The 23,822-nt window shown below is 36.4% G+C and overlaps 1 protein-coding gene across 4 annotated transcripts in view; it reads right to left on the bottom strand.

Annotated features, from left to right (window-relative positions):
• Positions 1–1,509: 1,509 nt before the first annotated feature.
• LOC126894400 (homeobox protein caupolican-like) overlaps positions 1,510–23,822 on the bottom strand; it is a 35,194-nt gene continuing 12,881 nt past the window's right edge. Inside the window, exons 1-8 of one of the 4 annotated variants that reach the window (XM_050665409.1) lie at positions 18,749–19,210; positions 11,564–11,857; positions 5,908–6,023; positions 4,721–5,046; positions 3,571–3,892; positions 3,037–3,495; positions 2,831–2,961; positions 1,512–1,915 (exon numbers count right to left, since the gene is read on the bottom strand). In XM_050665409.1, the coding sequence (XP_050521366.1) occupies positions 2,877–2,961; positions 3,037–3,495; positions 3,571–3,892; positions 4,721–5,046; positions 5,908–6,023; positions 11,564–11,857; positions 18,749–18,817 (1,671 nt within the window). In that variant the 5' untranslated portion in view covers positions 18,818–19,210 and the 3' untranslated portion in view covers positions 1,512–1,915; positions 2,831–2,876. Of the gene's footprint in view, positions 1,916–2,830; positions 2,962–3,036; positions 3,496–3,570; positions 3,893–4,720; positions 5,047–5,907; positions 6,024–11,563; positions 11,858–18,748; positions 19,211–23,822 lie in introns of those variants that run through there. The other 3 variants (XM_050665410.1, XM_050665408.1, XM_050665411.1) reach the window with 3 other exon arrangements.

The following is a 23,822-nucleotide window of genomic DNA, read 5'->3' as shown; positions in this document are numbered from 1 at the left end:
AAAAAAAAAAAAATAACGTAAAATGTAAATAATAAAAACGATATTTTCAGTGAGCTCTTCTTCCACCAAACCGCCGGTGACCACTGTTCTTAATGGTTCGTGCCCGGCCAAAACTCGTTTCCGTACAACACATGAATGCGATCTTCATAATGATCTTAGTCTCTGCATCCTCGTAACACATCATATCATTTCTGTGCGTGTGTACCAGAGAATTCCACGCGTTATAATTAATATAAACACTTGGCGAATCCCGACTACTTTTTGTAATCGTATCCGACTCATTGAGAAAATATTCAAATGATAATCTATGTCAGATGGCGTTTACATTGTTTAACACATTGACTGCGGACAGTCTTACAGTAATAATATTCAAGTGTAAATAAATATCTGATTAATCGACAATACAATGAAATATTAACAGAATTTGTTGGCAACAATGAATCAAACAACACACATTCTTAAAACTACTGATTATACACATAATATTAATTATCTAGTTCAAACGGTCGTTAAACGTAACCGAACGGATACGTGGAAAACAGACTACTGTGTTTGGTAAATTTTAAATTTAACGAACAAAAATTCAACCTAATCGTACTGCGAATAATTCATTTAAAAGCCGCGACATTCGTACGGTTTGTCAACTGATAATAACAAATCGAAATATCTGTAAACGACATATATGTGCGTGTACCGTGACCCTCCCCCCCCATGTGTAAATACGGCGCGGTGTAGGCGCTTATGGAACACACACAAGCTCCCAGCAAAGACTATTATTTCGGATATACGACTGTTACACACAAAATGGGACTTTTGGGCCGTTCATAAATTACAAACGAGTTGTGGGTAAAAATAAAAGTTTTATAATCACTCCGGGCGACCGTGTCATTATACGGCGAGCTGATTAAACAACAACAAATAATAAGAATTCCAAAGTTTGCGTGTGACCGCCGCACCGCGTTGTACACGTTGTGTACACTGCTACCGAGCGGCTTCCGTGTGCGCACCACGACATACGCATCGTCTGTGCACACACTGCGGTGTGCATAATGTTGTTGTACGAACTGGCGTGGCCAGTCCGCCGTACGCACACTAGTATAAATTCGAAGGATGACACGCCGTCACGACTGGGCGGCAGCCGCCACCGTAGCTCGGACGTCCTGCTGTGGAGTACACTGCCAGTGCCCGCTGAGCGCAGTCCGTCCTGTCCGCGGTGGGTGTCTCTGGGCACACATAAATAATTGTTTTCGCAGCACGGCAGCTGAAGCCTTTATAATACACTACACTCTTTATCGTTATCATCATCGTCTCCACTGTTGGCCGGTACAAATCTAATTCCTTGGCCGTGTACACTCTCAGTTCGAAAACCGAAATTTTAATCACAAACATTTAAATAAAATAATAATAAAAATGTGAAACAACAATTAATAACAACTAGACATTGTAGTTTTAATAATTAACGCTTTTTATTAATATATTATGTAATAATAATATTATATTATCCCCAAATTGCACTCTAAATCGAATAAAAATTTCACTATATATACACATGAATTATTATAATGATCTATACAATAAACAACATTTTATTTTATAAGCTATCACTAATATGTAAGTGTACCAAAAACTTATAAATACATAATTTTATTTATACTATTTACAAAAGAGAGGGGTAAATTATATAATAATAATAATATATAAATATATATAAGAGAAAAACAAACAATTATTTTATCAGATCAACAATATACAATAGCGGGTTAGAATATTTCATTTTATAATAATAAAAAAAAAAAATCTACATAGAACGGTAAAACTTTGTAAGTTTTCATAATAATAATTTAAATAGAAAATTTATAATATTTCGATCTCGGGTAAGAGTCTGAAGGCTGAACATCTTCTGTTGCTCGACTATCTGTAAAATATAAAAATACATTTAGTTGCTTAAGAAGTAAACAATTCAAGTAACTATTAATTAATTAATTTTACTATTAAGTTGTGCAATAAACATTAAGTTGTGTCGATATACTACTATCCAGTCAAACGATGATGAGGTATAAAGTTTAAGGTAACGGAGTTCAGGTAATAATGGTAGATGATTCTCGGCATATTTCACAACTTTTATTTATTTAGATAAACGTTATAAACATTTATGCAGACCAAATTTCAAATGTTAGGTAAAATATACGAACACCTGGTGAAATAATTTACCTTTGATAAGATTATTTTTTATGAAATTATTTTCAGTGTATTCCTCATTCTATTTTAGCTTTAGAAAGTATTAATAAAACTTTTAAACAGAGAATATTACATTGAAAATAGTAAATAAGAAATTTATACTGAGGATTAGATTGGACGATTAACAGTCAAGTTTTACATAAAATAAAAACCTTAAGACCTTCTGTTTATTTAAACACAATATAATATTTATTATTTTATAGTATTTCAATACGCTAGAAACACTCGGGTGTAATGTCTGTGCATGCTTTGTGCACAGACCTAACCCATTCACCACGATCTCGATCTCGGCTCATCTGTCAGTGTCAACACTTCCACTTCGAACCTCTTCTTTTCACTTCTCCTCCTCCCATAGCCGCGTATCATAATATATAGAAGTTTTCTTCGAATAAATTATACGCGCACCCCCTTCAACTCAATAATGATATGTGACTTTAAACAGTATGACATACATAGTCCCTAGGCTCGCGGCACGTTCTCGCTCTGAAATAATCACAGCTGACTGTATAGTAGTCCAGATTAATTTATTCGAGTTTGCTGTGTATATATTGGTACAAGCCAGCACTTATATATAATACGTTGTGGCACCTACCGTCTTATAAAAACAGATGCTGCTCCTATGTCGCGGCAACGTTTTTTTATACTGGTGAAACGTAACCATTCATTTGCTGTTGCTGTTGTTGCTGCTGCTGTTGAATCTGTTGTTGTTGAGAATGTGAGGGCCTAGTAGAAAAAAAATTACATTAAAAATCTATTCTAACTTGTACACTTTTTTGCAAATCATGTAAAAAACCTTACGTTTTATAAAAAGGTTTAAATGCTGTGTTAGCATCAGCATTGATCATCTGATGATTATTATTATTATTGGTATTGTTATTATTATTGTTGTTGTTGTGCTGACTATGCTGTTGTTGTTGCAGTGCGTTATTGTGTTGGTGTTGATGATATTGTACATCATGTTGTTGTGCAACCCCCGAAGTCGACCGAACGTCGTGCTGCTGCTGTTGAACGTGCTGCTGCTGTTGCTGCGATCGGTGATAGCCGTGCTGTTGCTGCTGATGGTGATGGTACCCATTGTAACCCTGATGGCTGAACTGCTGACCGGAAGAGGCGGACAACGGTAACTTCATGTTGGGCGGGGTTTGCGGTGGCGTGTCGGTTTGCACTTCAGGATATCCGGCCATTTGTTGTGCTGACGACGACGACGACGAATTACTACTGCCGCCATTGTAACCGTAAAACCCGTTCGCACCATACCTGTAAGAAACACCAATTAGTGCACCCATGATAGTAGTTGACGAAATGAACAAGCAGTAAATGTGTTGCTTTTACCTAGAGTATGATGATCCGGACGGAGACAAAGAAGAATTAGGCATGGTGAATCCCGGGGAAGCTAAGCTGGGACTTACGTTTGGCCATTGGTGGCCAGGTGGTGGGGTCTTGGAAGCGGCGGTGTCGGCCAGAGACCATATTTTGGGTTTGGTCGGTGGCAGCGGTATACCGCAGTCTTGATGATGATCGTTTTGCATGCCGTGATGACCTTTCATGTGGTGCATGTGATCAGAGTGATACAGGTGTTGAAGCATTGGCTTACGATCGTCATCGCCGTCTGACATCACTGACGCCGAGCCCATCATGTGGTCCACGTGATTATCTAAACACATATTAAATGGTTACAACTACACATTTCCAGTATCAAGGTAAAAAATATTGGTTTTATTTGCCCGAACCAAGCGACCCCAGTCTATAATGATCTATAATAATACAATCTAATCGCCGAGACCGTCTTTGGAAATAAATGCAAATCTGCTCACGAATTGCGAAGCATGTATTTCTGTCGAGCCGCAGAGAATACAGTCGAGATTCACACGGTGCGAAAAACATGACATCTTTATACGTTATAAGACGCGAGGAATAAATTATTGTATTATCATATATTACTTTTCTTTCTAACACTATGAGTGTGAAACGGATTGTCGTGACCGAGAGATGACCAAGATAAAGGAGGAAAGGCCCTACCGTTTTTGCAGTGCACAAACATGATCAGCCATGAATAAATAATATACAAGTGTGTATACAAATGGGCACGTCCCATAGGCGACAATGATTCATCCGGCAAATGGTCCAACACTATAACAGACTTTAATATAATACAACATTCCCTGGAGGTTCGAGTTTTTAAACGACTTCTGTGTCCCTACACATTAAAGGAGAAAAGCACTGGCTAATACGTTTATATTCAGTTAAAACGATATCGGGGTTGACGATGGTTTCATTAATAGCCTTCTAATGGTAATAAGGGGAACGATAGCGAGTAAAAGCTCTTATATAATTTTCGACTGCGAGGGCTGCTCCACAAGTGTCCAGGACGGAATACGAGGGTGGGTAAATAAACCGAGACGTGTCAATTATACTAATGCAATGTTTTTCCGCAAGCCAAAACTATTTCACTGACAACAACCCCTCGCCGCCACTATTATACCTTTTTTATGTTTTTCTTCGGTCATCAGCATGTCTTCTTTGTCTTTGTCTTCGCAATCGGACGATCCGGCGTCGTCGTCGTCGTCGTCTGTCTTGTTCTTGGGCTCCCAAGTCATTTTGTTCTCTTTCTTTAACCGCCTCCTCGCGTTGGCGAACCACGTACTCACTTGAGTCAAAGTCATTTTGGTAATGATGGCCAACATTATCTTTTCACCCTTGGTCGGGTACGGGTTCTTCTTGTGCTCGTTGAGCCACGACTTCAGTGTAGCCGTCGATTCACGGGTGGCGTTTTTACGTCTAGCCGCTAAATCGTATCCCGCACTGTACCTATAATACGAACAAAAGAATTAAAAAATTCAATTCACCAAAAGGCAGCAAATAGTAAAATTGGAGACGGGTACCGTTGCCGTGGGATTTATGTTTAGTACCGGTTAGATTTATACGTCCATTCGTGACCCCAGGACGTATAATTTACGGTCAATTCGTTCGTATAATATTTTATTATTGTTTTTGTCTCCCGCGGCATCTTTTTAAAAAATATATTACATTAACGCGAGTTTGAAATATTCGTGTGCCTCAATGAATCGAGTATCCCGCAGGTTTTTTCACAACTTGTCATCCGCGTAAATAAATATACACGAACTCATTACACCGTGTCAATATTAATAATTGGCAGTGCGTCAGCTCGACGTGTCTGAGTAGCAGCGTAGAAAATTCGTGATCAATAACAGTGCCGACTGTTTAAGGTAATGCTAATAGCGACGTACACCTGCCCGAGCGTTTTTAACGTAAAAATGCCAGTCGGTAGTAAATGATAAAAATCAATGTGCACACACAGAGCCTACAGAAGTAGAGGAGTATGTGTGTATAATAAAAGGCGGTCGTTTATTTCTTTATATGGCCGCACGGTGTATAACCGGTGCGTGACGGCTAAAGCAGCGGCCGTGGCGGTCGCGGTGGCGCCGAGTAATCGATATTATCGCCGGCCATTTTGTCTTAGGTTACTCGCACTGTACGCACGCAAGCGCCTTTACGCTTAGCGCGCACCGATATGTCACACACAACTAAACTCGGGAAATCCATACAATGTTAGAACAACAATATCGCATTTTANCAACTAAACTCGGGAAATCCATACAATGTTAGAACAACAATATCGCCACAGACTTTGTTTGTGTTTTTACTTACCCGTACGCTGCCAACGTCGAGTCGTAGTGATAGTAGCCCGTAGAAGGTTGCAGGCTAGCGGCGCTGGACCACATGTCCGACGATCCCGTCGAGTCTTTCAGTCCGTACGGATTGCTCTGGAAAAATAAACGACACAAATAAAATAAAGTATGGCGAAGACAACAACAACAACAAAGTTATTATTATTGTATCAGACGGCATTTGTGCGGGTCGGGCGGATGAGTTTGCACGAGGAGACGATCGCGGATCGAGCCCATAAATCTACGTGTAAAGAGAGACGACACAAGAGTACGGTGTAGGGGGCAGCATCCGAGCGGAAGAAGAACTGGTCGCCGGGTATCCATATAATCCTCACTATATCTGCTAGGACACCGCGACAGCACGACTTACCCAGGAGGTCCGGCCCGTCAACGTCAGTGTGCGTTTCGTAATCGTCATCGTCATGCGGTCGAATTACTAGAAAACCACGTTAATACAGGTCGTAAATCATTTGTATATATCGTGTCGCGATATTTCCCGCGTGGAATCATAAATCGAAGTGGTTCGAATAGTATTAATTTCTTCAAAAGTCGAGTAGATTTATGGGCAAAGGGTAGATAAAATATTATTTATAGAGCACGAAATATAGATGACATTAAATTGATAAAACTGGCTGCCCGGCTACTAAAAATCGTTTATTTTTAATAAAACGACGTATGCTAAAACGCACCAAAATCTACACAACATAATAAACGGCATAACAAATCCAGAACAGGTTTTTACGGTCGCAATGTTTTATGCATCTCTACTGTCTACGTACAGTCGAACCACAAGTTTATTTTATAGGCATGTCTGTGCGTAGAGACGAAATTATTACACTCTCTTTTGTACCGTTCGGATCTCGAGTAAGAAATTCATTGAACGGTCCAAACGAAAACGATATCGTTATCTCGTCTACAGTAATCGCTGTTAATAATAACGAGCTATTCAAAAACGATTCGATTATTGACGTTTAACTGCTATATAACGAAAATATCGAAATGCTAAAACTGAGGTGAACACATCGGCTGTTTGAATAATTTAACTAAAACACAGCCTGTAATTTCCCGCGCACTCCAATGCAAGTAAGTGTAATACACGTTTATGCATAATTCCAACAACCGGTTTATTGCAATTTAAATTAAACACAACAACTGTCTAAAAAGGAAACGTATTGTTGCGAATATTGTGCGAGACGCGTTCCATTCGGCTGGGTGGATAATCGTCGCCACCGTATAATACTATTAGGGGTTAAGTGTTAGATACGATTCCCTGGAGATTGTCGGGGCGTTATGAAGTAAGCCGTCACCCTGTGGGATCTACGCTTTTAATATTAAATATATATGCCCTATAATATGCACCACACCCTTTGTGTAACGTCAAGAATTTCACGGGTTCCCGAGTTTTGACTGCTGTCGAGAGACGAGACCAAACAATAAGTGTACTGGGGTGGCCGAGATAGCTCTATTGGCGTTTTGTGTTGGCAAAAACAAATTTAAACTCGACATATTCTCGACGCAATCAGTTCGTTTCGACAAGCGGCCCACTATTTCGTTATTAAATTAGATTTTTGACACTGAAGTCGTCGGCGATTGAAAAACCTGTGCCGACACGTAAAAAAGAAAAATCGGACAGTCGTTGTTACTTATAAAACATTTCAAAGAAGCGCATAATTTCGTAGACATAACGTCTCGCCCCGCAAGTTAATTTCAATTACACGTTTCCAAAACGAGTGGCTCCGCCGGATTATTCAAATTCGAGATAATACTTTCAACGGTGGTCGATTGTACACCGGATCGTTGCAGAATATTATGCGTATAACTTATAAACGTAAACAATGCATAATTATTATAATAAGTCCCGGTTGGATTACTCGGCGATTATTGTGTATAATTTGAATAATATTATCGTTGGTGCTGTTGTGACTTCTTACAAAGACACCAACGTAATTGCGGGATAAGTTCAAGGAACTCGGAATCAATTCGTGTAAGACCATACAAATCGAACGGTCTTTTGTGACCCGGCGCACAAGTGTTTACACAAAACTATGTGAAACCACAACGCCGAGGTCGCGAAAAGCTGACCGATACAAATCTATACCACACAATGTTCGCTACTAAAATATTTACATTGCAAAATATAATGTATTAATGTAATATTCACGAACATTTATTTGCCGTGCCGATTGGCATCGCGGGACGAGCAAACGAGAAGCGACCGGAAATCCGGTGGGAAATTATAAACGTCCGTTGCGTTCCCATGGAATGAGCGTTCACCGAATCGTTTTACATAACTGGCAATTTTTTTTCGCTCGCACGGGAATTTCAAGTGGCAAATCGCGGCCACTGTTGCGACCCTCCCCCGTGCGCTCTGTACGGAGGACCCTATACGGGGCTCTGTCGGATGTCCACGCCGCGTTGTGCGTTCACACGCATAAAAGAAAACCCATAGAGCGACGAACACGGTTAAGCTTTAAATGTCGGCACTTTTCCAAGTTACCTCGTTCCTTCTTTCGGCCTCAGGCACTCGGTCCCCGGGGTGGATCCCCCGCCCAAAAACATTTCACGTGCCTCCGTACACGTTCACACGTGCGGCGTCGCTACCGATTTGGCGACAGACGTTATGGATTTATGACGCGACAAGCTTTTAACGTGGTTGACATCCGCAGGGAAAATCTGCTGCAGTGTTTGAGAAATCACACCTGTTTGCATACCATCCCAGTTCGATTTCGTGTCGGCTGACGTTCAGTAGAGATTTTTGTACCGGAAGCAAATATAAAATGTTCTCGTTGTTTGATACGCATATTTTATAATACTTTGTACAAATATCAATGCCGCGGGGCATCAGAAGGATTTTATCGAATACAATAGAAACTTATCGCTCGTGTACACAAATATACAGCTGGACGTGTTATTCGCCTCTTCCCTCGTGTCCATTTAAAAAACAAATACTCTCAATACGTAAAATGTTGTACGTTTTGTGCGCTCGCCGCCCCCGCTCGCTCGTATTCGCATGTTAAAAAATATTACATTTTGGCTTGTGCGCGTGAAAGAATACGGCGGCACTAGTGGTGGTGGTAATTACTGTTGTCGTGCGGCACAACTAAGTGGCGTGACCGTGATTTCGACAAAACCACTGTGATTCGAGGGTAGTAACAACAGTGTCCCAACAACAACAAGGGTTAAAATTCTGTCCGCAAAAAACACACACGGCAATAAATTATATCGCTTTAAAATTATAACCGTAATTGCTCGCAACGTTGTGTTACCGTAGAACTCGTTCGACGTCGTTTTAATGACCGCGATAAAATTATTTCAAACGTTAACAGTAATAAATGACCTGCCCAGCCATTAGTGACGTTTATGTGTACACAGACATTGCCATCAACGGTAAGCTAACGACACCTTAACGCGGTATTTATTATCGACTGGATTTTCAAATTTTTCACACAAACAGTTACCGCAAAGTAGACTCGGAGCATATTGTTGTGTCCTGAGATTGCCGTTTGTTTTTCCCATCTCATTTCAACGTACGTTATGTTTGCTATTATTTTGTTCGCTCGTCGACAATTAGCGTTGTTGTAAAACGAGATACGCCGACATTTAATAGAATGATATCGTTATGTAAAACACACGGCGTGACGGTAGGCGAGCATGAGTTATGCCTGTACGTAAGCACAACCCAAGGCGAGGAGAGGGAAAGGCACACCATTAAAGTCGACATCGGGTCAATACGTTGTGGGAACTCGTATTACGGGAATGTTGTCTCTACGCGGTCATATATATATATATGCGGTCTGCACGTATACCAGCAGTACATGCGTTTAGTATTGTGATTGTGCCGTATATAGAGCATTATAGGAACGGAGCGGCAGCGAGTCGGTCGTGGCGCCAAACTCGGTCTCGAACACAACGTCGTCGTCACTCACATACGCATTTACATTATTATGTTGCACACAATTGTCCGGCTTTCAATCTTTCACCCGCCCAGTATAATACCTTTTATTCCACGAGGGTGGTCAGTGTATAAAAATATAAATCCCTTTTTGCGGCCAGTGTAAATCCGGTCGATACGTGACTGGAAATCGTGACTAAGGGTACGGAAACTCGGGGCGGGATGTGTTTTTACGAGGCGCCGACGACGACAGCACTCAAAAGCTCTGCACGCGGTCAATTCTAGAGGTCAATTCAATTTTTCCCCTTCATAGCAATGTATAGTGTGTACTCGGAAAATATTTTTTTATGGATATTGTCGGCAGAGAACCGAGGGGCTATAGCGTCTGTTCTGGTCGCCGCCACTCTAAAGCTGTTAGTTTATTGTGTCACGTTTATGTGCTTTGCGCGTTTCAGATTTCCACACGTGAAACGAAATCGTCCGACAACGTGACGAGAAGTGCAAATGTCCGCGGTGATTCAACGTTAATTGTGTAACGCGTACACTGACAAATTGATGTTTCAACAGTAGCAGCAAACGCATAGTAATTTATGTATGGTGGTACACGTAGGCAAATGCGCTGCGATTCATTATACTTGCCTCGGCGGCATTACGAGAGAGCACACACAGCGTGATGTTGCGTAGGCGTTCGCGGCATAATGCATTGAGTAAATACGATCATAATAATAATAATAATAATAATAATAATGTATAATGGCGAAAATAACATATCAATCAACGGACGGAACGCGTGACCATTATCGTACCCACTCGTCGCCGCCATATATAACAGAAGCTGCCACTGTGTTCATATGCTCGTCGATAGACCTCCCTCGGTTATTTTTCACACCGCGCTCACCGTTTATGACCCTCTTCGTACAATATAAAGTTCTAAGCTTCTCTTTTTCGCATTTTTCACTCTCTCTCCCCCAAAAAGCCTCTCGCGCACCCCGTCAATTTTCCGCTCGTTAATGAAGCCTCCGCCCGGGCAATTGCGGTTCCTTTATACACTCAATATTGGCGTACGCACAATCTCTACTTGGGGTGTACTCGCCGTATTACGAGGCAAGGAAACGGCGGCGGCAGTGGCCGTGACGGGAGTGGTGTTCGAAATCACCGCACCCCGCCCGTCGATAAATCACATCCCTCTTGCCCCCACCGCATTATACGCGTATAAAGCATTCCAAGCTAGCCTCCCCTCCCGCGCACAGTCGTCAACCGGATTGATTTATGAACGTTGCACTTGGCGAACGGCGCGCCGCCAAACTCTCGGCCCCTCAAATCCTTTTTATATAAATACATCCACTGCCGAATAATCGAATATAATTGATACCGGATTATACGGCCGGCTTGACTTATGGGCTTCCGTTTAAAAGGCCCATTTAAAAAATGTTACTGGATCCGTGAAATTACACCGCCGTGCTGCTCTATGGATACACCACGCCTTTTATTAAGTAAACAGCCGCATGGTAACTAACGCGTGACTAATTCGCAACATATAAGGTCGACATATAATCGTGTACATAAAAATTACTGACCGGCAACAATCATCTTTAATTTTTTTTTTCCCGGAGAACACGAAAAATGTATGTTTTTTTATGTATATTTCAATAATGTGTAATGTCGAACCGCATGTGTTGTGTTCCGATACAAAACAATCAATGCGATTGTCAGGGTTGCGCAGACTGTCATTGGCAAAACTTACCAGGTGAGGGTAGAACGTCGAAGTGTCTATGCTCGCGTACGGGTTCTGGTCGGTGGACGGATAAGGGGTGTAAACCGCTGCCGATGCTGGTGTGGTCCGGCTGGCGTAGTGTGAAGCTGCGGCGGTCAGTTGGCACGAGCAGACCACGGCCGATTCGGAACCGGCACCCCTGTCTCCGGCAGCGGTGCAACACGTGCCGCAACCCGCAGCACCCATAGCGTCCGGTGAAAGTCCTCCGGCGCCTCCACCGCCGGCAGCCAACGGAGGTGATACCGAATCTCCCGTCATGACGCTCTGAAAAAAACAACACGACCTATTAATGGGAAAATCATAGAAGTTGTGTTGACACTAGTGAATAAGTTGAACAGAATTTGGTCCTTTTCGAAATCAATACAAATGTTGGCGATAATTTAGTTGAAAATAAAAAACAAATTCCATAAAGCGTCATTATTTCAAAAGAGCGTTTTGATTTCAGTCTCTTGTGCGGTGTACATTTTATAGATTATGGTGTTACTAGCTAGACAAGGTGCACATGATAATTTTAATTGCTGCTGCTATTCGATACTCTCCTGGCCCAGACCGGTTGTGAGGTGTGAACTCCAAAGCGCTTCGGGTTTTTTTTTTTTCGAGAAAGGTATCAACTCGACCGCAAAAACCAATAGACCGGAATGACCAGCCGTAGAGAGGACAATAATGAAAATATTAGAACAATACTCAAACCACACCCGTACAGCGGACCCGGCGCTCGTTTCATGTGTTACTTGGAAGACGTAAACGCGACCCGACGTATTTAGTCTCTGTACCCGTTTGACAGTTATCAATTATAATATTATATCTAGTCAGCTATACCACTTAATAAGATTATTTATAGTGTTCCGCGCACACTAAGCTTTTAAGTCTTATTCTGTACTTCATTCGAACGAAAATGATATTTTTATTTGTAAAAACTTAAAAATATATTTTTATACAACAATGTTAAACGTATCTATTGCAATTTTTTCTGTGCTAAAAACTCTAGAGGGTTGGCTTGTGCCTGCCTAAGCATAATAAAACTCTTATAATTTATATATGCAGCGTAGTAGTTCATAAATATTTATTAACCCGTTTTTGTAGGTCTCTGCATGAGCTCTACTCTATGCCTATGGAAATTACAATATATCATATGGCATGTATTCCGATCTCAGTACTGATAAAATACCCTTGTGTAATGCCACGAAATATAAATGTGTTTAATAATTTTGCGACTTCCCTAAATATATTTGTATAAATTTAAAATTGTTTTAATTTCATTCATTATGCGTAAATTGCGAATAGTAATTCGACCGATCTAAAGTTGAATTATCCTTTGTTAAANGACCGATCTGAAGTTGAATTATCCTTTGATAACGTTTTAAAAATTTAAGTAAAAGTATAAATGTGTTTTGTAAATGTAAAGATTGTTAAAATGCAAAACCTAAGGAATTTTCGGTAAACACATAAACAAACAGTGAAACGATATTGTAATGTTGTTTTTAGTAGTGACGGTCAATGTAAAAATGAATAATAGTTGTGTTCTTTTTTTGTTTGTTCTTAATGTCCTCCCGGGACGGAGAGAGAATTACTGTTGACACATTGCTAACATACTTCTACGGTCCCACACAACAAAACGAGAAATATATGAGTTCATTGTTATAAAATAATATGAAAACGTTGAAATTATTATCATACGGGCCGTTTTTTATATTGTTATTTATTACATTTTTTAAGATAATACATTTTTTTTGACTTTTAACGACTTCTTATTACTAGGTATACTTTTATTTAGATCCATTAACTATGACAAACGCCGTCTAAATATAGATCAGTTTCTTTTTTTTACAGGAATGTGTTAAAAATAAATGTTCATAGTTAACAATTAAAGTATCGTATTAATTGTTTAAATTACAGTATGGTTTTTATAATATATAATTAAACAAGAGAATTTATTTTGCTCGAACATTGTATTCATATATATTATTATACAGAACGCAGTAAACCATAAATATTCAATTAGAGTTAAAGAACAAAAAAAAAAAAATGAACGAAATTAGCAATTTTGATTATTAATCACGACTGACCCTTGTTGATATTGCTCTAATGAATAGATTCAATTAACGATCAAAAAACTCAGTCTGGGTACATATTTGAACGAATCGATGCATCACATTTTTTTATTGGGTATAAACTTGTATTTATACAATGAATAAGATATTTGACACCTGCAATCATTAGCAGTTAAAAATGAAGTTACTCGTAAATGCAAACGTGTTCTAACGGTCAAGCAGCTGCACTGGCCGAGTAGCACATGCATTGGGGTTTTTTACAACAGGAGACTTCGATCAAGATCAAAAACAAGGCGATGTCGTATTAGAATATTCATAGTTATGGCAATTCTTGGCTTATGAACATTAAGTAAAAACTGGTAGCAGTTACTAATTATTTACATTTTTATGATGATGCTTTATTGAAAAACAAAAAACATTCAACTCGATATTTGCTACCGAGTACAATTCTAAAAGTATGAGCCGTGCAATGCGATTATTAGTAAATAATATTAAAATCATCAAATACGCGTGTTTTATCAACATTTTATATAAATTTTATTGATGAGTTACAATACAAGATAACCCAGAAAAATTACTAATTACGATAACTAAAAAAATATACAAGTACGTTTTTTATACAGTGATTACTTAAAATGTCATTCTATGTATTCTGTTTGATTGATTTAATTTTAAGGACGTGTCGAATGAAAACATTAAAATAACTAAACCATTATTTTAACACTAATTAAGCTTAAAATTATGGTATAGATCGAGTCGGTGCAAAACAATATTGCCGACATATTACACGAAAGAACAGACTGCTGCAATAAATTAGTAGTTATTTAAATAAAACATGCACTTGGTCCAATTCGATAATGTGTACCTTTTGCGGTGGAATAAAAAGACTTTCCTATGCACTAGCAATACTTCATTATATACCTTAATTAGCAGTGGCAAAACTTTTGTCGATGGATAATTAAAAAAAACATATACAAAACACGTTTTCTGTAATTAATAAGGCACTACAGCGTATTTGGTACTTAGTCATGCGCTCAAGTAGCTGTTTCAAACATACACACAAAGTAATATATCTTCAATGAATACAATCGTGCGTTCTTCGGCTCTTTATCAATTTTCCTGTACTCACGGCCTGTGTCTAGTCGGCAAACTTGCAACGACCTGCACGGCAGTCCTGTAAGCGCCTCACAAATACACTTAATAACGATAACTACGTATTTGTATGTACACATCTCATATCTGTGTAATATTATACAGCTTTCTGCACTAAAACGATCTTTAACAATAACGACGTTCATTGCCAAATGACACGCTAAAACGTCAAGGGCGACATTTTCCAAAAACACGTTATGAATACGAAGAAGAAAACTCAGGAGAGGTGAGATTTGAGGGGGATAATCGACGACTGTGGTACCACTAGCACAATATCTGATTTCATCAGTGTCTTTTTGAGCCCCGTTTCTCTTTTCTCATCCCTTTTAATGTCAACTGAGATTACGCCGTATGACCTACAATATACACGTACATAAAACGTATTATAATTATTTAATTGTATTGTATATATACGCACAAAATATAAGACCAGCCAACCGACTCCGTACGGTTAGGTTTTCATGATAATCCGCCCTCGTCTTACTCCTCTCTCCCGCCCCGTTTAATTCATTCCAAAGACGGTTCATTGTTTCAATAGTGTGTTATGATCCCTCCAAATTCATAGGCTTAGGAGACTGCACGACCGCGACGTTAAGAGTGAACGGTTTACGATTTCAATAACTCAGATAAAAATAATCTGACAATATATGTATACATTTCATTTGTACGTATCACAGATACATTAACGAATCGAATTTATATATTGTACGACAATAAAGTAGCTTATTAATGTTCCGAGCGTTATATTAATAATTATAGCAACTCAAAAACTTTAGCAGTACATATCATTTTATTTTTAAATTTGGCATACAGAAATTATTTTAAAAACATGTTTGTATAATAAGTATTATTTATAAGTATATAATCATCAAATGGCATGTATACATTTGTTTTGAAAACTATAAAAGTAACCTTGTTTTGTTGACATGTTTTTTTTTGCTCTATCATTCTCTAAACACAATATAGTGTTATTGAATATGCTATTTTATTTGAACTATATTATAAAACATATCTAGGCTGAAAATAACCTTAGTAAAATCGACAAATTTATTGTCAATAGTGTTATTTAATTCTATTCNTATTTGAACTATATTATAAAACATATCTAGGCTGAAAATAACCTTAGTAAAATCGACAAATTTATTGTCAATAGTGTTATTTATTCATTATTGATTTACCCGCCATTTATTGGTTAAATAACGGGTTTTACATAAAAATTTACAGAGTACAATTTTATTTATTTTTTTAAGCCATAGTAAAAAATAATTATCTCTACGGGTAAATGGGAACCTATAATTAATTTTTCTATTTAATGGGAATTAAATTAAATACAATTATGACTAACCGACAACCAATTTTGTATTGTTACTTTTTGAGATTTTAACATTTGAGCATTCGAAAAAAGAGAGGAACGGGATAATTATTTAGCGACGCTTTATTTTTACCATAAGGCACAGATAAGATTTTACTACGTTGCGCAACCCTCTCATCTTTAAATAACAATTATGTTAACTCGGAAAGTAACAACACAAACCTAGTTTACAACCAGTTCAATTATATTTAGTACAATATCCATGTATAAAAATAATTATGAGTTCCATTCGATATTCGAAAGTACCCCTAAAATCTACAATTAAAAATACTTTTTTCTTTACCATAAACTTGATATTATTCTGGCTCATAGTAATAAATAATATTTTATTTAATACATTTATTATATTGGTTATACAAACACCATTATTTGTTTTATTTTAATTAACAAAGTAATTTTGTGGGCACAATTAATAACAACAATTATTTTATTGATTTGACAAAATAATAATAATAATTGGTTCTATTTTTATAGTGTTCTACGGTTGTACATAATATTAAAAAAAATACATAAAATACACTTCGCAAATAAAAATACACATCGTATAGTCAATGTAAGTCAATCAATAGTCATAAAATATAAAATATTATTACAGCCGTATCATTAACTCCTCTATTGTAAATAATAAATAGATAAAACTAATAATTATGATTTAACCATTTAGGTTTTACAAAATACCATTGTTATATTCCGATAAATTATTAGGTGACTTAAATAATAGGGGGAAGTGGCTTTCATTTACACTTATTAATCATTCAATAACTTATGAACGCACTCTAAATTAGAAAAAAAGTCAGATGAAACGATTTTGAAAATTAATAAACATTTTTTTAGCAAAATACTTTTTATTTAATACTGTTTCGATGAATTCTGTTTAGTATCGGAGTTTTTCACTACAAATATTTCATTACATCTTAGTGATAAGTTATCGTTGATAACATTTTGGGGTAAAAATACGATCATGCTAATTTTTTCTACATATTATCAATTCGCCAAAACTAATAAATTTATTAAAATTTTATAAACCATTTGAAAAAACTAAAAAAATGGCAATATGTTATTATTCATACATAATCGACTTTTTGTATTTCTTATTTTCGATGATTATAAAAACATGTTTTATATTTTAGTATTTAAACACATAATTCTAATTTTAAGAAAAATATAAACATTCTGAGAGTAATAAAACACAAATTACAGAATTTACTTTTATTATTGAATTATTGTATTATAAGCAAACAAAAGGAACTCTTATAGATTTAATTTTGTCATATAACTACTAAATATAACATTTAAAATGTTGAATTTAGAACATGGGTCAACAATTTTTTAATACTTAAAAACATTAACCACAACTTCTTAAATTACGTTAATTAAAAAAAAAAATTCATTTTAAAATAATATTTATTTTAAAACATCAAAGTTCCTTACATTTTAGTTAAATATTAAATTAACAATATTATTATCGTCGTGGAAGTTATTATATAATTTATAGGAAAATCATTAAAAGAAATATGATTAGACTAGTTAATTGAAATCAAAGTTAATCATGAGCATACTTATGATAGATTAATTGGGACTTCCGTTTAAATTCTAGCGTACATCACTAAATCAACTACAAAAATGGATAATCTATTCTAAACAACATTTCTTTTTTCTTTATAACATTACAACTAAGAATACATTATTTGTCCAACCAAAAACAGATTCTGGATACTAATGTATGAATATTTTTCACTACAGTAGCAATTTAAATACGAGACAACTAAAATCGTTCCAGATAAAAGAAATGCAGATTATCTATTACTAGTATAATCGAATGCACACCAGAAAAAAGTCATTAGCAATTCATAGGAAATATTCGTGACAACTTAAAATAAGTATTGCATTTTTCGCACATGTTATGCAATTATTTTAATGTGTGGTCATTAGTGTCTCGATATATCTACAGAGAGTGTTATAGTGTCGAGTGTTTAATGATTCATTGAGCCCAAATTACCATAATTAGCAGCGTACAATCTACCAAATACTATAGAGATATTTTCAATTATGAACCTATTAGACCATATAGCCAACGTAGAAGATGGAAACGGATTTATTAAAACGTTTTGCTAACGTACAATACACATTACAGTCGGTTTCTTAGGCTCCGGTAATTATGTACAACAAATCTATTGTGTCTAAAACTATTTGATCGAATACAAATAGGAAGCAATGCAGTTTTCCAATTAATTGTTTAAGGAGAATCACTGCGAGAATATCTGCAGATTTATTTGCACATCTTCATGAAAAACGTCATCAAGTTAAACAACGTTATCAAACTACGTTAACGTTAAAAAATTAATAAAACTGCTAATTTCATAAAATGTATTGAATAAAAACACATTAATTATGTCTGTACAAAAATATACCGAACTTTTCCTACGACAAAGAAATTAAAAATGTTTGGGAAAATGAGTTTTTTTTTTTTTATGGGAATTATTAAAAAAGCTTTAATTTATTTAAATATATAAACTGGAAAATGACCGCCGTCATGAGAGAATACATAGTTTTTATTTAAGAAAACTGTAGTAAACGTACTGAACTTACCTGTTGTCCGGGGGTTGGATACGCGTAACCGAACTGAGAATAAGCCGACATGGTAACCATTTGTGTTGAGTTGTGGTTATACTTGTGTCTGGGCGAAAATTTATTTGATTTTTCGAAAAATTAAAATAATAATAATATTACAATCAGTTTTTGACCGTTTCCTACGATGACGCGGACGAGTTATGTGCCTATCTTACTTCCATGGCGAAACACGAGTACAGAACATATTACACGTTAGCATTTGATTTCAAAATTTACTTCCAGTTAAATAAAATAATAAACAACCAGATTCACTACCCTTACGCGTGACTGGCGCCTCAGTGGAGTCAGGGCACTTGATGTGCGTGCCACAGAATAATGTAGCGCAACGTTAGTGTTCGGTGTCGGTATGTGGACGGGCGCACGCTCGGCACGCACTGAACGGTCTCTAGACGGCGACTGAACGTTGAGCGGCCGGTGTGCCGCCGTCCACCGTGCCCCGCTCGTTGCCGCCCACTCGGCGACCGCGTGGACGTGTCCCTCGTGGGCCAATAGCTTGGCCGCGATACGCCCCAACCCCTCCCCACGACGGCCTTCTCTACTGCAGTAATAGTAAAACATTTTTGGATGTAGTAATTTTTTTTATCACTCCGGACATGCAAACGTGCGGACAGAAATCAAATCGGTACACTGCGTCAATTATAATAGTACCTCAACAATAGTGGGATTCGTAAAAAAAAAAAATGTTGATTTTTTTATAATATTCAACTCGTGTAGAGCTTATTTACTTTTCGTTATCGGAAGTGTATCGAAATTTGACTGTGTAAACGGTGTACCAAAACAAGTTTTTCCGGCCTCCTTCGCTCTTTTTATAACATGCCATCAATAACAGCGATGCACACGCGAATATTGATAAAACATAACGCGATAAACGATTGTGTAGGCATAATAAAATGTGTATAATATTAATGTACACGACTACTATACACGGTCTTTAATACATATGCTGTGTGCTCGTACCGGGAAAATGCTTTTGATGTGTGTACTCGACGCGTACAAGTCATAGTCAAAGGAAGAAATAATTATTTACCCATATTTATCGTAGACTTAGTCCTGGCGATGCGTTCCCAGTAAATATAAATCCGAGGAGACTATCTTAGTACGAATAAATTAAGCACAACGTATCTCGGAGCAAAGACAGTTTTAAAATATTATCAACACAACACCTGTCCATTCGTATAAATACTTCATTGGAATTAGTCTAAGAATTCTGCTTAACGATTTCCATTTTCTTTCGCCGAGTCAATGGACACAACCAACGTATGAAAAACTAAATAAATTCATAATGAACCTAAATAATTAATGACTTTTTAATTGTTGAGTGTTAAATATCGACTATATTTTTAAAGCAACAAAACTTTTAAATTACTACATTAATTTTGTTTTTATTCTCGTAGTTTTATACTTGTAAATTTCACAATTTTTTGTCGTAAACGACAATGTTTATAATTATACATGAGCGACGTTGGGTGTATTAAAATATATACCCATGCCACTAAAAAAATGGCCAACCCTGCTATTATATTAGAACAAAGAGAAACTTGGCTTTTTATTCATAAACTTGCGAGTTGTAATTAAAAATGTAATCATATCTGATAAGCTAATGCTAGCCGTGGCCATTGCGGGTCGAGCTATAATTTTGAAAGAGTGCCTATAATTTTGCATTTGAAAATTATTTAAATCATACGACCGCGTGTCAGCCGGCACTACAAACTAGACATTTTATAGCTGTCCGCGGTCAACTTGGAGATAATTTATGCCAAGCCTAAAAAATCAAAATAGCAGTTTACCGCTTAGGTACATATATACAATATATAAATGTTAAATTTGAATTGTAAGCACTGTATTTCTTTCCAGTGTAGAGTTTTATTTCCTTAGTGTTGACAAGGGCAAGAATACAGCGGGTACACGCTATTGTATAAAGAGCCTTTTGTGATATATATTTTTTAGAGGCATTTTTCTATTATATCATACTGGCATGTATGTACCCTTTTTACGCCCAGACAATGAAATAGCACTTCTTTCAGGAGAGTCGCAAACCTTTTCCGCCAAAAAGGAATTCGTTTCGCGGACAACGTTTAGTAATTGAACAACAAACGTAAAAAGAACGTGACCCGTAGCCGAATTTATACCGCAGTGTGTATGCATTTGAGGTAAGTATGGCTAATATTTTTTACTACTACCTGCATTGTTATGATAATTCGAAATGAAGTCGATCACCATTTATTAAATTGGATTACGAGATAAAATATCTGTTATCGATTCGATTAACATAAAGTGTTCATTAAGAAGATGTTCATTAAGAAGATTTAATGGAAATTTACCGGATGTATGATTCAATATGTTAACTCACCTAGTATGGTCGTACAAATGCGTACATTTTCAGTATAATTAATTTGTCATTATTAAATTTAATAACACGTTCTGCCCAAGGCACACAACATTGTGTTTGGGGAACAATATTGTAAATAATTAGCGTGTAAAACAAAAGTTTAAATATGTAATTATATTGTGTACTTCAAAAATAACCACGGAACACGCACAAAATAATACTTGGAACAATATTTGTAATAATAACGCTAATACTTTAGGCTCAAACACATTAACTGGATTTTAATTGTATAATCTGAAGAGAATCGGGTTTTTACGTTTAATAATTAGTCGTTCGACTCATCCCACTCATCAATTTCTGAACATCACAACACCACCTTTTGACAAAACCACATTATCTTTTAAAACACTGACTTCCAATCTTTAATTTAAAAAATAATATGATTCATGTTACAAAAAGTTTATTGGATGTATTTTAATGATGCATTTGTTGTTTATACCGGAAGAGTTTTACAGTGATTTTAATCGCAAATATTATAAAGATTTTTACTCGAAGTAATTATGTGCGGTAATTTACTCTGATATTTTTTCGCCAGAAAAAATAGACAGACATAATTTTATTCATCATTATCATAGGAATTTACTAGAATTTATTGTAATGTTGTTTTGTCATTATAATAGAATAGTACAAAAGTTATTTTTCCATCAAAACTCATCTAGCCTTTCGTTGTTAAATTACTGCGATTAAAACGAATAACAACGTACAAATAAATAATTATTCTTCGTTGAAACAGAAATGTTTTTTACTAAAGTTTAATTTCATCGCATTAAATATATAAAAATTAAAAATATTTGAAATATACTCTTGATTTTGATATTAGCCACAAGTGATCAATTCTTATTATACAAAATATATAATTTGCCAAATAATTAAAAACGTCTCGAATTCGATGAATTTTGTTTTCAGAGATACCAACCGGGTGGGTCACAAAACACATTGTAGTCTTACCCAACCGCCATCACAAAGGTTACACTACGAATGATTTTTCATGACTTGTTAGAATAATTATGGAGTTGAATACTCGAGAAAACACTATAATTATAGTAATTATGAATATTCACACATTAAATAACATGTAAGGAATGTAACAGTAAAAATATAATTGGTAGACATTAATAAGTATTGTACTAGTGTTTTGTTTAGAAATGCAACGCACCGTGTAACATAACAATATTCAACCATTGAACCAAATATTAAGATAATAATAATATGAATGATTAGATAATTAATGACAGTTTTATTTTAATCTTGACTTTATGCGGCATCCGATAAATAAATGGCTACTCCAATTACATTACTGTGATGTTTAATTGAACCATACTGAAATTAAACCTGTAAGTAAAAATAGTAGTTTCCTCGGTATATGACCGACCACCGATGATGTAATGTACAACGCAAAAGTTGTTGTATTTTATTTTCATGTGTCATATTATACTATGAGCGGCCATATACAAGGGGCAAATAAAAAATAAAATATAACGTAATGTATAGTATACTAGAGTGATTGGGTTGTAGAAGGGAAAGGGTCATATAATGCAACGTTGTTAGTTTTGGAAAATATACACACTGTAAAGAAACATATAGTATAATATATCACGACCAAAAAAAAAAAAAGAGGAGGGATCATTTTTTATCTGAGTGCTAAAAAACGCAATAAATCTCAGTTTTTTATTTTTATTACGCGCCGCTGACGTGTAAAAATTAATATTAAAAACTCGCCTACGCCTCTCATATTGTTTTCGTTCATTACAAGTTCATGCTAAAAATGTTATAATTGTTTTTTACACATTTACTATGCAGTTATACACAGTTCGGACGTCCGTTACAGGCGAACAAGACAACTTGGTTGAGTTAAGAGGTCAAGGTTTGAACGAAAAATACAAAAGCATAACATTTATTGGAAAAGGTTAGACTTTTTTAGTTATTTACACGGACTGACAACAAAATAACTAATGCGCCGTCGATTGATTCCGAATAAAAACGAAAGCAAAACAAAAAACGTTACACTCAGATTTGTGCAAAATGAAAATAAATTCGACAGCGACGTTGGCAGAAGGAGGTCTTGTCGCAGACAACAAGGCATAATACACGATATGGCACAATAAGGGTATTTATTTTGATATTTCATACCTAATGGGTTTCAAAAGAGCACCGGAGAGGTACCTCAAACGCGTGTACAAATATAACCCTTATAACCTGTCAAGCAATAAAGAACGACGACGACGAAGACTTGAGTTGTGGTGACAAATTTTTTTGGACCTGGACAGGCGGAAACCGATACCGGTTTTTAGTCGTCTGCTGGTCACACACACACACACACACACAAACGCAGTACTTTATAATCCCAACGGCGGCAGAACAGGAGACACAAGGACACACATTTTATAATAAGAGCTTGGAAACCGATATCTCTTATTCGGGGCGACAGCGGGCGCGATAGGTATTATAAATCCGCAGTTCAGGCCGCACCTATGTCTCTTTACATGTATACAGTACTAACGACATGTACATTTTGTCCTAGTGTGTGTATACTCCTTCGATTCCCATTCAAAACCCGATCAGGCTTCTCTGATAAATAACAAAAATAAAATACTCTACACGTATATTATGTAGTAAAAAAAAAAAAAAAAAAAA

The sequence above is a fragment of the Daktulosphaira vitifoliae genome, unplaced genomic scaffold, assembly GCF_025091365.1.
Source record: "Daktulosphaira vitifoliae isolate Bord-2020 unplaced genomic scaffold, ASM2509136v1 Scaffold_1, whole genome shotgun sequence".
NCBI classification, from domain to species: Eukaryota; Metazoa; Arthropoda; class Insecta; order Hemiptera; family Phylloxeridae; genus Daktulosphaira; species Daktulosphaira vitifoliae.
The sequence above is the reverse complement of the archived record's forward strand: the minus strand, read 5'-3'. Positions and strand labels throughout refer to the sequence as shown.